This window comes from Carettochelys insculpta, chromosome 2 (assembly GCF_033958435.1).
Source record: "Carettochelys insculpta isolate YL-2023 chromosome 2, ASM3395843v1, whole genome shotgun sequence".
In the NCBI taxonomy this organism is placed as follows: domain Eukaryota; kingdom Metazoa; phylum Chordata; order Testudines; family Carettochelyidae; genus Carettochelys; species Carettochelys insculpta.
The window spans coordinates 247512879-247527532 of record NC_134138.1 but is presented as its reverse complement, the minus strand read 5'-3'; the positions used below and the strand labels follow the sequence as shown (position 1 = coordinate 247527532).

Below are 14654 nucleotides of genomic sequence, written 5' to 3'. Positions count from 1 at the left end.
CTGTAACTGAACCAATTCTAGCTAACCTGCTGTCTGAACCTGAAGAAAGAGAAGCAGAAGCAAATCTTCAAAAAATTTAGGAACTTTTGTTAGTCTGAAAGTCTGAACCACAGGTTTTTAACACTCCAATATAAGAATGGCTGTATTAGATCAAGATCAATGGCCTTTCTAGCCCAGCATCCTGTCTTCCAACAGTGACCAAGGCCAGATGCTTCAGAGGGAACTGACAGAGCAGATCAATTACTACATGTTCTAGTCCACTGTTCAGTCCCAGCATCTAGCAGTCAGAGACTTAAGGGCATAGGGATTGCATCCCTGATCATCTTGGCTAATAGTCACGGATAGATCTCACTCTCCATGAGCTTAACTAATTCTTCTTTCCACTCAGTTATACTTTTGGCCTTCATAACATCCCCAACAAGAAGATATGCTTCCAGTTGTTTGTTTTAAACCTCCTGCCTATTAATTTCATTGGATGACCCTTTGCTCTTATGTTACATGAAGGGGTACGTAATGCTCCTTTACTCTCTCCTTCTCCACACCAGTCATGATTTTTTAGAAAGTTCTTGATCTATTCAGCACAGGGTTGAGTGTCGCATTTTTGAGCATTTGTCAGGAAGTCAGAAGGTTGCTCACTCCATTTTAAAATACTAACATAAAAGGGGAAATGTATTTTGAGGCATGGGCCACTGACCCAGAGGAAAAAAAGAAAAATCAGTCAGCAGCCACATGCAAGTGAGAAACAAAACAAAAACCTCACTGCACTGGCCCTCAAGTGAGGAGAAGTAGTAAAAAGTGACACACACTCACCTCAAGCTCCAGCCCCATGGTGGGGGCAGCACAACTCAGGGCGCTCCCCCAGACCAATTAACTCTTCTAGGGGCCTGTGACTAGTACATTTTATAAGCCCCCCCGGCTCTGGGGTTGAACCAAGAGGAAAGGTTTAGTGCAGGGTGCAAAGGGGAGGAGATCCAGGGTTTGAGCAAGAGCAGGTTGGAGCTGGGGTTTTTTGGGCAGGAGAGGCCAGTAGATTGAGGCACCTGGCTTAGTGTCACTTGGGAGTGGGTAAGGGGTAAAGAGATGGCTCCCCCTACCATTGGCCATGATTCCCAGGCAGTGGGAATGACAAGTGTGGAGTCTTCAAACAAGCACAGAGACAGTTTCCTTGCACTTGCAGTGGGTCAAATTGGCACTTCGGTCAAGCAGAGAGTACCCCACATGGCTGGAGTGACAGCACCAGCTCACCCTGCCAAGGAGCTGGGGAAAGCTTCCGGGGCTGCATCAAGGCAAGCCACACGCCAGATCCATCCTGTGGGCTATAGGTTCCCCATCTCTGCCTTAACAGCTGCAAGGGCATTCTTTGACATTTAGAATTTTTGTGTAATAAAAATGTTTATGAACTGTTAATAGTCAAGAAGTGAGTTAATGTTTGCCAAGAAAGAGATACTCAGAGCTCAGCAGAGTTAGAGGCAGAACAAACCTTAAAATCATATTAGTTTTTCTGATGTTAAGAAAATATATTCGTTGGACTAACAAATTTAGGATTCAATGTATTTTGGTCGGGGTTACCTATGGATTCTCTGTTAATTTAGATTTAGCTACTCATTAAAAGTGGCTTTTGGCTCTCTATACCTTATTATGCAGATCATAGACCTGAATCTCTGGATACTCTATTACAATATTGCCCATCAATCCAGCTGCCTAGAAGTATTTAAATAACAGATCTGAATCATATGCAATCTTAGCTGAAAAAAAGTGACCCTGCTTTTAAAGCAGTCATTTAAAAAATCCAGCCATTATTTTCCCCTCCAGTATATGAAAAATCTATTCAACCATATAACTGGCTTAAACTCTGGCAATTAAACAAAGCTATTTTTGAATTGTAAAAATGCAAAAAGTTGCTTAAAACCAGTGTGTCAAGTTATTTTAAAATTTATATAAAAATTCAACTGTAGAACAGACCAATTTGTTAGAAATTGTTCCAAACATAATTACCTATATCCAATTCTAGCTTTAAGAATTAGTCAGGTTTTTAAGCCAAGATGGAAACAAACAACCTTACCTGTAATATTTCAACAGTCTAATTATCAAAACATTTTCAGAGAATCATCTATAAACTACAATCATGTTGCAAAATAATAGTTGCCACGGGGCCTTTTACAGAACTACAAAATTAATGGGTTTGCCGCCTGTCAGATATTCACCGAATGTTAAAAATTTACAATGGTTAGCGTACAGGGGGAAGGGTGTGTTGGAGCTATTGACTAGTCCCTTCTCTCTTGTATTCAAATACTGGGTAATGCAAACTGCAAGTGAGAGAAAGACTACAGGTCCTTTATTATTTGTCTGTGAAATCTCATGCACACCTGTGCTGAAGTGTACATAATTCAAAAAATTGAAGGACAGCAAAAAAAAGTTTCTCAACCTGAATGAGAGTGAATAAACAAACTGCAAACTATAGCACACAGCTCGTTTGCTTGCACATACCCACAAACAGGGTGTAGTAAAAAGCAGAATTTAAAAATCTGTTCTTCTTGAGAAACAGAAACTCAATTTTTTTTTTTAATTCTCAGCAAATAGACCCTCTCTAGTGATGCTATCCTCTCCAGAACTGAAAACATTTGGTTAAGTTCCAAACATGATGCTGGACTTCCCAGTAGTGTTTTTATTTTTAAATAAAAAAAATGGTGACAAACCCAGAACTCACAAACATTGCAGAAAATTACAGCACATAAAACAATGAGATGGATTTATACTGAATTTATCATTCCTACCTTCTAAATATTTAGAGACTTTCTCCAGTCGGACTGGCATATGGTGAAGGAATTAAATAGAAATATGCAATATTTAGCTTTAAAATTCATAGAAATTAAAAGAATGAAAAATTAATTAATAGTCTGAATTTGATTATTATTTGCAGTACAAAATAAGTAGAAGGTATTTATTCAAACCTGATGTTAGGCCAGATCCTCTGTTCTTTTTCTCCTCTACTATTTCATAGAATGGGCCTAGCACTTGCAGTAATTCTTCAACCTTTTCCGTCATTGGCATACTCTCAAGAATCTGTACAAGCCCAAAAACCAAAATGTCTTGTGAAACAATATATTAATGATTCATTTGATAACTTGATGCCAAATTGCCTTATGGTTGCTGCAATACTCATATAGCAACAACATGTAACAAAATAAACCCTATAATATACTGTACAATTCTATATTTTAACATTACGTAGAACATTCACCAAATAGCAGACCATAAATTCAATCAGAAGCAAAACAACTTCGGGATTTTTAAAGCAGTTCATTGTCATTAAGGACTCCATCAACATATCAATTACTAATTTTAACATTTATTATCCCAGCAATTTCAGACTAAGTCATGCAGAAATTAGATAGACAGGTGCGTGTCATCAAGAGCAATCTGCTTTTTAATCCGTTTTTTTCTTGGGGAAAATGGAACTGAAGAAGCTCCTTCCAAACAGAATGTTCGTTTTATTTTCCATATCCCATCCTCTTTTGGCTGAGCACAAGCACCATATTAGGAATGTTTATTGTGCCCTTCTAATTTACCAGCTCCACCTAAAAACAAAAAAGCAAAGCCACTGTCCACAGCAAACAGGATGGAACCAAGTAAGACCAGTCTAAACTGCATGATCAAGACAGAAAATTAGGATCCAATCCTGCTCCCTCAAAGTCAGTTCGAGCTGGATCAGATTTTCAATTTATTAATCTAACATGGGTAGCACCAGAACAGGCATTCATATAACAGCAAGGGATGCAGTCAGACAGACAGAACAGAGATGACTGCAAAGCTGCCAAAACTGGCAATACAACCGTCTGTCAAACCTTATCACTAACTTCCAATATTTCTTAAGCCACTTGAGTGGCTTGTGCTAACTCCCCCTGGTAAGACAGTTCCAGGAAAAGATGCAGGCATCAGTAGCAGCAAACCCTCTTCCTGCAAAACAGCAGCAGTAGCTATGGTAAGCCCTCCCCCAAAGAAGGCATCAGGCAAAGTAGCAAGTAGCGGCAAAAGAAGCTACGGCAACTCAACTGAAACTACATCAAACACACACAAATGCAATTACTGTTCTCCCACATACCCCACAAAACCCACCCACATAATACGGACAATTTTTGAATCATACTAGGCTTTAGCACCAACAAATTTTAATAGGAGTTTTGTTGAGAAAGTCCTTTGGACATTTTAGGTGAGCACTACTGGAGCCAAAGGACTTTGGCTCTTATCTGTCACATTTCAGCTTTGGAGATAGGGAAGCTGCCTTGATGACCAATATATATGTCCCTCCATATATTTTCTGCACAGAGCCAGAATCAAACTCTCTTCCCAGTTGGTGTGGGTGCTGAGGTGGGCCAAACAAAGTTGGGTGAGCTGAGCTGTACATTTTGTGGGCACATGTTTTGTTTTGTTTTTTTAAAAAAAGCAATACACACTTACACCTGCAATTTGTCTATGTTATCCTCAAAAAGAATATAATTATATACAGACAAATCCATTTCAAACATTATCCATGGCAGCTCAACCAAGCCAATATATAAATCTCCACCAGTGACAAATGCAAAATCCTGGAAAAACAGGTATTGGTTAAACAAGACATCATAGTAATAGCTAATTATTTTAAACTGGAACATATTGCTATTTTAAAATGGTCATTTGCACACAGCAAAGTAGGATATATGGAAGATTTGTAAATTCAGAGCCCATGTTCTAATATTTTACATCCATGTGTGGGAAGAATTTTGTTATACGCATCAATAGGGAGATGATATATGTTGGGTATGAGGTTGAGGGTTTAGAGTGAGGGAAGGGGCTTAGGGCTGGGACAGGGGGTTGGTGTGGGGGTGGGGAAGGGGAGTAAGAGGCCTCTAGCTAGGGGTGAGGGCTCTGGGGTGGGGCAAGACGACTCTCCTCAGGCCTCTCTCAACACAGCAGCTTTGAGCCACAAGCTCTGGCTGGCCTGGGACTGGAGGAAGGGTGCCTCTCCCTGCCTGCTCGACAGCCTACTGAGCAGCCACAAGGCCATAAAGCTTAGAGGGAATTCCTCACACTGCAGTCTTTCTGGAGCAGGGAGCCTCTGTGCTAGAGTGGGTTAACTGAGCACAGGTGCTGCCACAGGTATTACTTAGACACCTTAGGCTCTATTTTCCACCCTTATCAACAGTTGGAGAAGGCAATGAGTAGTAAGGGGATGGGTGCCAAGTCTATATGTGTGGGTGGCAGGTGAAGCTTGCCCTGGGGAAAGCTAAATCCCTGTCCTGCCACTTCCACCTGTGCCCCCATCACCTATTCCCAGTCAAGATCCCTTCAAACCCCCATATCTCTCCTCATCCCCCACATCGCCACTAACCTATTATACCCCAATACCTGTGGGGTATAATCCCCAGCCACATTGCAAACCTAAATGGAGCGTATGCCACTGCCGCAGGCATGTGGCAGAGAGCCACTAGCTGGGGATGTGAATGCAGCATGGGGAAGCAGAACCATTTCAAATTCTTTTCTTTTGGCAGGGGAGGCGGGTAGAAGCTTTACCTGTGATTCCAGAGGCTAACAAACACCTGAAAACTCTAGGGCAAGGGCTATACTGTAGCCCTACCTCAAAATAAAATTTCGAGGCATCTTATTTTGAACCTGGTGCAGGCTACACTGCTTCACAGTTTCTATTTTGGGATGCAAATGTATACCAAAACAGAAATCACAGTGTAGCCTTAGCCTAGCCTTTTTGCAGGTAACTTAGAAATTAGCTTATAGGAGCACTCTATATTATATTTTCTCTCTCACACTCACACTCTTCAAACGTGGTTTTATTTGTATGTAAATTTAGAACCATTGGGAGATAATACAGCAAACTAGTCTCAATCACAAACCTGGAGCTCTCTCTTCTGGAGCCTGAACACAGAAATCAGAAAGAAAGATAAGTCTGATACTTTATATACTATCTTAAGTAGAGTGAAACAAACAAAAATTACTTTCTCTGAACAGACACACTGAATTACTGTCATTATCTACCCTACTTCAATCAACTATTTTTCACTCCGCTAAAACCTATTTTAAAGTTTAAGATTAAAGCTTTTCTTCTGTTCTAGTAAGAAGTAAATTTGTTTGTCTCCTTACTTTGGCATTTACCTTTTCCAGCCACAATCATGAATGTGACTTAAACTAACATCTAACTTTGCCGCTGCTGTTAGTGTCTGACCTGCAACCACATTATTCATAATCACATTTCAAGTTACTTTACAATATCTAAAGTTTTGTGTTTAGCTAATTTTTCCCACTTTTATTAAACTGGCAGTGCCAACGTGAGTACAAGAAATTACAATCTGGAAGGATATTATTTGTCTGTATACTTTTTATAATGAATGACAAAGCACAACATGGCAATAAACCTAATAATCATAATTACACCAGCCAGAACAGATTAGGTATTTTACACCTTACTACTCAAAGAATTAAATTTAACTTTGAAAGAATAAAATTAGAGAATATGTATTTCAGTAGACTGTACCAAGAAATTGCAAAACACAATAATAATATTAGGGTGGGAAGGAGAAAAAAAAAGTATGTGGTGAAAGGGGGAGAGCACCTCGGAGGGAGTGTGTGCATGCCTGGGTGAGCAACTCAGCATAATGTGTCTTTAGACCAAGCATCCAGGAGCCAGAACTCTTGTTTGATAAAGCAACAGCTTCAGCTCCCACTCCTGATCCACAGGAACCAGTACTGACAGGCTTCCTGTCTTCCCCCACCCCAGACTTCCATTTGGACACCTCTAGCAGTGGATGAGTACCTAAAAAATGGGATATTGCCATGCCATGGATCAGCTTCCCACCATATTTCAAACCAGAATTCAGGTGCAAAATTTACTGTAAATTTAGCTTTTTCCTCTTTGAGCTCCTTTGCTTTCTTTCCCGAGTTTGCTCTGAATCAGGTGCAGTTTCAGTTCCAGTGCTTCCCTACAGCTCACTTGCCAGAAATGCATTGTATTTGGGCCTGTCATTTAAAACATTACGGCTATGTCTACACTAGCCCCAGAACTTGGAAAGAGGGATGACAATGAACCTAATCGAAAGATGCTAATGAGGAGCTGACATGAATATGCAACACCTTGTTAGCATAAAGGCGGCCACAGCACTTCAAAAGTGCCTCTTTTGACTGAGTGCAGCTCATCTACATGGGGTCCTTTTCGAAAGGACCCCACATACTTCAAAATCCCCTTATTCCTATAACCAAATAGGAATAAGGGGATTTCAAAGTGCATGGCATCCTTTCAAAAAGGACCCCATGCAGACAACCCACATGCAATCAAAAGCAGCACTTTTTGAAGTGCCGCGGCAGCCTTTATCCTAACAAGGTGCTGCATATTCATGGAGGTGCCTCATTAGCATCTTTCGATTAAGTTCATTGTCATGCCCCTTTTCAAGTTGTGGGGTTAGTGTAGACAAAGCCTATGTCAACAGGTTCCTTAGGTCTCTTCAAATTCAAAACTATTACCACCAGACAATTTAGGGTTAAGTTAATTCAGCAAGCTCACAAAAGGAATGAAATCCTATTAGCCGGTGAAATATTTTCTTTATTTTTCTAATGTTCTAAAAATAAAGATACTTTAGAAGATACATAAATTTAAATTACTCTTACCTTTTTCATTTCTTCAACATATGCTATCATGGCTTCTTCTTTGGGCATATTCCCCAGAGCACTCCAAGCATCCCTAAAAACAAAAAACAAACATCATCAGAACATTCATGGTCTGCCTATATTTTTCATACCAGTCTTAAGTAGTCTTTCTTATTGTGCCTGCATTTGTGTGTTTTAAAACTCTACAACTAAACTAGCTGATTTGGGTGCATTAATCACGTTAACTGTACATCTACCAAGATGTTTTACGATCCGGTGGATAAGAAATTGAACTGTCAAGTTTGATTCTCGCTTCTAAACACTGACTGACTGTTCGGTGTTGGAGAAGATCAGTTTTGAGAGAGACCTTCAAAAAGGTATTCTTATATTAGTCTTATACAGTGCTTTTTTGTATTAAAAAAAAAAAAAAAAAAAGCCGGTACTCAGCCAGCTCCCCACCCCTATCCCACAGTTAATCCCATGGCTAGGGCTGCTGAGGTGCCAGTACTCACCAGTGGCAAGTACCAGCACAAAAAAAGCACTGGTTTTATACATATTGCCATCGTTGTATAAATTCAGCCAGAATTATATACAGGTCCATTTAATATTTTCTATTAAGCCTTACTCAAACAGGAAAGTTCCAGCCTAAAGATAAAATTGTGGACTTATCTCTAACACAATGTACATTACAGTGGCATCTACACAGTCCCTCCCTTTCGGAAGGAGTATGCAAGAGTCTCCTTCTTTAAAAGGACCAAAAATAGGAATGATGAAAATTATGTTGTCTACCAAGAGAGGCCTTGTTTTTAAAAAACCAGTTTTGGTTCTACACTTTTTCTTACTTAAGCAGCATGATCTTAACCCAGTCCTTGAGTTAAATCAAAATGCCTTCTTGCTCGGACTAGTTCAGTCTGGCTCCCTTTTGTAACTTCTTCCCGTCAACATTTGTTATAAGTTACTGACATTTTCTACAATTAATCTCATAATTAAAGTAAATATGTAGATTCAATTATTAAAAGGAGAGGGAGGTGCCTCCTACCACCATGGATCCCTGACATGGATCCCATCTTTTGCAGAGGTGGCCTTGGCATTTTTGGGAGGCCATACATGCCACCGAATAAACAAACCATCAGCAAGATTATTCTTCAGAGGAATTGCAGTCTTAACTAACTAATCAACTTTAAATACATAGCAAGCCATGATTATTTTTTAGGTCTCTTCCCACAGAAATGAACCTCAGATGCTTGAGCTGGGTTCCATACAGTTGCCAATATTTTTAAAAATTATTTAAATCCTTTTCGAACTTAATGCTTGAATAAACCATAGTCATCTCCTCCTCAAATCCTGAAGACTTGGTGTGCACATTGATTCACTTTAGGGTTTGTAAAGTGCTTTACTAATGTTAATTATCATGTTTATCTGTGAACTATGTACTAGTGTTACAGTATCTTTATTTTATACACTGGAAAACTCAGATATAAACATTCAGTCTGCATCTACACATGCCCCTTCTGGAACAAGGGGTATGGTAATGAGCAGCCTGGAAGATGCTAATGAGGCACGGATGTAAATTTCCCACACCTCATTAGCATATGGCCACATGATTTGAAGTCCAGAAGAAGCTCTTCCGGACTCCAAAACAGACATACAGATGCACAGCCCACCAGGATCTTCCTGAAGGAAACCCTACTTGAGGAAGAGGGGGCTTCCAGGAGATTTTCCTTCTGGAAGATTCCCATGGGCCACACATCAACACGTCTATTTTGGAGTCCAAAAGAGCTTCTTCTGGACTCCAAATCATGTGGTCATATGCTAATGAGGCACAGGAAGTTTACATCCATAGCTCATTAGTATTTTTGAGGCTGCTCATTACCATGCCCCTTCCAGAATAAGGGGCATGTGTAGATGCAGCCTGGTGATTTGACTAAAGCCACAGAAGACACCTATTGCAAAACAGAGATAAGAACACAGAATTCCTTTCTTCTAAGTCCTGTTCTTATCTCATTTGATCTTGTTCTTCCTACTGTTAGATTCTCCATCCACCTTGCAAATCAGCTGTTCAGTAATGGAGCCATCTCAGGCACAGGCAGTCAGGTGAGAGGGAACTTATTGTCAAAGCCTAAGAGTACTGTCCTCCAACAGCTACAAGCTAATTTGGGCTCCCTTAAATTCTGGGGAGAGGAGGAAATACTGCAGAGGTACTGTAGTGAGATCTGCCCAAGCAGCATCCTCCTCAGTTGTAGCAGCAAAGGGAATGTTCTCTCCCCAATGCTGAGAAAGCAATCCTCATTTAAATTTAATGGCTGGCACAGGCATCTCATACACATTACCAATTTCACTCTCAAAGGAATGGACTTCTTGAACGAACACACACACACACACACACACACACACACACACACACACACGTTTTATTAACTGAGGTCTTTAAAAAGGAACAAGGTGTGCTCAGAAAAACTTTCAGTACAAATAACCAACCAACCAACCTCTCATGTGCTATTACCATTTATATCTACCAATAGGATCCCAGAATCCAGGTCTTGGACTGTTACAGGGTCCTTGGGTTGCTTGCTTATAAAAGCTATAGAACTTGAGCATCATTTCATTCGTTGGCTGGAATGAACCTAGTGAAAAATGTATTTTAATATTAATAGACTAATATCTTTAGTGTCAATTTCCATGTTACACATTGCCCACAAAAATATTAACAATTAACCTGCACTTTTTATAACTCACAGCATCATAAAGTGTCTGATTCTCAAAAGGTATAATTCCCTCTGAAGTCAATGAAGACAGTAAGGGTTAACACATTGCTGGATTAGGCCCAGATTGAACGTTTACTGACTGAGGGAAAATTTCAGACCTAGTTAAAGGGGCTGTATGATCAATGACTCTGGACTTTAAGCTCCACATTCAGACAGGATCTTAAAGAAGTCACTCTGATTATTTTGAAGGGACAAAGTTAACTTCACCACATTTGTCTTGATTTTGAAAACTATTTTTTTTTACTTATAGCAAATAGTATACAAAGTGTTGTCAAATGCTGAAAGTAAACAAAATGAAAAAATAGTGAAATATGTTGATCTCTGATCTGTCAAGTGTGAAACTATCTATCACTCTTTTCTCAGTAACACAAAACATTTGCATAAAAAGGAAAATGCGATTATTTGGCAGAGGGACTTCACATTCAGGCACTTCTAAAGTAACTTGTAAGTGGAAACCTATATCAGCTGTTTAAAAAAAGCTGATAATGATCCTTTAATTTTTGCCTTCATAAAATCAATTATAGTTTAAATCAGTCTGGATGAATTTTTGGCTTTTCTGCTCATATAAAACACAGAGTGTCTATTTGATAGCAGCAACAAAGAAAAACTCTAAGAAAAAAAAAATCTTGCCCTCAAGTTCTGAAAGTCTTCAAACTCATTTAATCCCTTTGTTTACACTTCCAACTAACAAATTCACAATGATAGCTGTGAAATCATATAAAATCATATTAGGGATTTCATGGAGGCAATATATCTTCTCCTGCTTTTGCAAAGAAGGGGAAATGAGAATGAGCAAAATATTGATATTAGTAGGGCATTTGACACAGTCTTGCATGATGTTCTGATCAGTAAACTAAGCAAATACAACTTAGATGGGGCTATTATAAGGTGGGTGCATAACTGGCTGGATAACCATTCTCAGAGAGTAGTCCCATATGGGGAGAGGCTAGAGAGACTGGGACTTTTCAGTCTGGAAAAGAGGCGATTGAGGGACGATACGATAGAGGTATATAAAATCATGAATGGTGTGGAGAAAGTGAATATAGAAAAATTATTTACCTTTTCCCATAATACAAGAACTAGGGGACACCAAATGAAATTGATGGGTAGTAGGTTCAAAACTAATAAAAGGAAATTTTTCTTCACACAGAGCACAGTCAACCTTGCCGGAGGAGGCTGTGAAGGCCAGGACTCTATTAGGGTTTAAAAAAGAGCTCGATAAATTTTTGCAGGTTAGGTCCATAAATGGCTATTAGCCAGGGGTAAAGTATGGTGCCCTAGGCTTCAGTACAAGGGCAGGAGATGGATGGCAGGAGATAAATCACTTGATCATTGTCTTCTGTTCTACTTCTCTGGGGCACCTGTCATTGGCCACTGTCAGCAGACGGGATACTGGGCTGGATGGACCTTTGGTCTGACCCAGCATGGCCATTCTTATGTTCTTATGTTATTAATGGTTCACAGTCACACTGGAAGGGCATAACAAGCGAAGCTCCGCAGGGATATGTTTTGGGACCAGTTCTAGTCAATATCTTCATCAACGATTTAGATATTGGCAGACAGTACACTTATTAAGTTTGCAGATGATACCAAGCTGGGAGGGGTTGCAACTGCTTTGGAGGATAGGATCAGAATTCAGAATGACCTGGACAAACTGGAGAAATGGTCTGAAGCAAACAGGATGAAGTTTAATAAGGACAAATGCAAAGTACTCCACTTAGAAAGAAACAATTAGCTGCATTCATATTTTTATATATACATAGCATGAAAAGTGACTGTCTAGGAAGGAGTACTGCAGAAAGGGACTTAGGGGTCATAGTGGACAACAAGCTAAATATGAGTCAACAGTGTGATGCTGTTGCCAAAAAGGCAAACATGCTTCTGGAATATATTAACAGGAGTGTTGTGAGAAAGACACGAGAAGTCATTCTTCCTCCCTACTCAGTGCTCATTAGGCCTCAATTGGAGTATTGTGTCCAGTTCTGGGCACCACATTTCAAGAAGGGTGTGGAGAAATTGGAATAGGTCCAGAGAAGAGCAACAGGAATGATTAAAGGCCAAGAGAACATGAGCTATGATGGAAGACTGAAAGAACTGGGCTTGTTTAATTTAGAAAAGAGAAGATTCACAGGGAACATGACAGCAGTTTTCAAGTACCTCAAAGAGGGCTAAAAGGAGAATGGAGAAAAATTCTTCTCCTTGGCCTGTGACAAGGAGCAATGGCTTAAACTGCAGCAAGGGAGGTTTGCATCAGACATTAGGAAAAACTTCCTAACTGTCAGGCTGGTTAAACACTAGAATAAGGTGCCTAGGAAGGTTGTGGAATCTCCATCACTGGAGATATTTAAGAGCAAGTTCAATAGACACCTATCAGGGATGATTTAAATGGTGTTTGGTCCTGCCAAGAGGGCAGGGAACTGGACTCCATGACCTCTTGAGGTCCCTTCCAGTTCTAACATTCTACTATTTACATCCACAACCTCCTATGTAAACAAACTGCATGCCTAGAGCATGATAAGCAAAGATATTTACTTTGTGGCATCAGGAATGATTAAACACATGCTGAATTAGGAAGAAAAAAATGCCAAAAGGATATTTTAAAACTTGACCTGCTGGGCCCCTGAAAACTTTACAGCGACGTGAAGGATTTATTGCACTACTGATTGCTAACATGAGAAAACTGTAGATCAGGCATGTCCAACCCACGGCCCTGGACAGCTAGTAAGTAATGAGGCCCCACAAGATCGTAAACTTTTAACATTATTATGTGATTTATATACATTAACTATATTATATATTTTATATGCAGCCCAAGACAATTCCTCCTCACTCAATGCGGCCCAGGCAAGCCAAAAGGTTGGACACCCATGCTGTAGATGATGCCATGTCTTTAAGTGGCTGATCAACTAAGTTCAGAATAAGCCTTTGGGCCAGAGGATCAGTGTCAGAGACAGCGCTGTCACCACGTTTAAGGGCTGGTGTCTCTCAGACACTCCCCTCTTCCTCCAACAGAGACTGCCTACCCCTGCGGACGCCACAAGCCAGCTGCCTGCCAGGTACCCTCCTGGAGAGCTCTCGAGGGGGCTGCAATGAGCTGTGGGGGAGGGGAGCGGTGCGAGCAGACAGCCGACGATCGCTAGGGAAAGTGCCAAGCCCGTAGCGGCCTGAAGGAGGAGGAGGGGCAGGCGACCGCCCAAGGCCGCAGGGCTCCCGCCTCCTCCAGCCCCGCACGGACAGTCCCCTCACTTACCATTTTTGGGCAAGCTCTGAATCACCTTCACGGCCGCTTCAAACCTGGTCTCGTGCACCGAGCCGGTCTCCGCCATGCCGCCGCCGCCGCCTCCTCAGGCGCTGCCGGCCGCAAGGGGTGTCCGGGGCAGCGCGCGGCAGCAGCTTCCCCTCCCCGAGGCGCCTGCATCCAACTGCCCGGAGACAGGGGGAGAGCAATGGGCGGCTGCTCCGCCCCGGCCTGGGTCGCCGCTCGAAGCAAGAGCGGCCCGCTCGGGGGAGACGGGGCAAAGGGCAGCAGGGCCCAGCCCATCTCGCCTGCCCCAGGCTGCCACCCTCGCTGTACGCACCTGTTCTGCAACTCTCACCCTGCCCCTCCCAGCCGCCCCGCTTCACCCCCGCCTCCCGATACCGTCCTACCCCTCGACAGCTCCCCCCTCCCCCGCTGCAGGACACTGTCCTCACCTTCCCCCGCCGCCCCTCGGGGCTCCCCCCCACCCCCGAAACCCGCCGCTCCAGGCGACACAACCCGGCAGTTGCCAAGATCAACCATAAATGGCCCGGACGCGCCGCGCCGCGCCGCGCCTCCCGCCCGCGGTACGAATGAACACCACCGCCGAAACACAGGCAGCTGGTCCTGCCTCCCCGTCCCCCTCCCCTCCAGCTGACAAGCGACACTTACCCTCGCCCCGCTGTAATGTCTCCCACCCGCTGCTATCAACTTGCCCCTGTCCCGAGGCATTCTGGGAAATGTAGTCCGCGCTGCCGCTCCGCTTCCGGTGTGAGGCCTAGCGGTGGGTGGTAACCGTGCCTGTGCCTGTGCCTGGCTGGTTCCGTTTAGCGCCCCGAGCCCAGGCTGGGTCGCGCTGTGCCTGCGGGGAAGGGTCCTGCGCTGGGAGAGGCGCGGGCCCTACCGCGCAGGGAGTGAAGCCTCCGCGTGAGCGTAATAGTATGGGAGAGCCACTGGGGGTCCCAAAGGCTTCGAACCCACAACCATTTCCTCTCGCAGCTCCGCGCTGGCCGGCCCCCGCG

General features: G+C 42.5%; 1 protein-coding gene across 2 annotated transcripts in view; it reads right to left on the bottom strand.

Moving 5' to 3' along the window:
• The window catches only part of ACBD5 (acyl-CoA binding domain containing 5), a 49453-nt gene extending 35041 nt beyond the window's left edge, over nucleotides 1-14412 (bottom strand). Inside the window, exons 1-5 of one of the 2 annotated variants that reach the window (XM_074984907.1) lie at nucleotides 14305-14412; nucleotides 13645-13816; nucleotides 10133-10253; nucleotides 7651-7723; nucleotides 2952-3063 (exon numbers count right to left, since the gene is read on the bottom strand). In XM_074984907.1, the coding sequence (XP_074841008.1) occupies nucleotides 2952-3063; nucleotides 7651-7723; nucleotides 10133-10253; nucleotides 13645-13720 (382 nt within the window). In that variant the 5' untranslated portion in view covers nucleotides 13721-13816; nucleotides 14305-14412. Of the gene's footprint in view, nucleotides 1-2951; nucleotides 3064-7650; nucleotides 7724-10132; nucleotides 10254-13644; nucleotides 13959-14304 lie in introns of those variants that run through there. The other variant, XM_074984906.1, reaches the window with a different exon arrangement.
• Nucleotides 14413-14654: the final 242 nt, after the last annotated feature.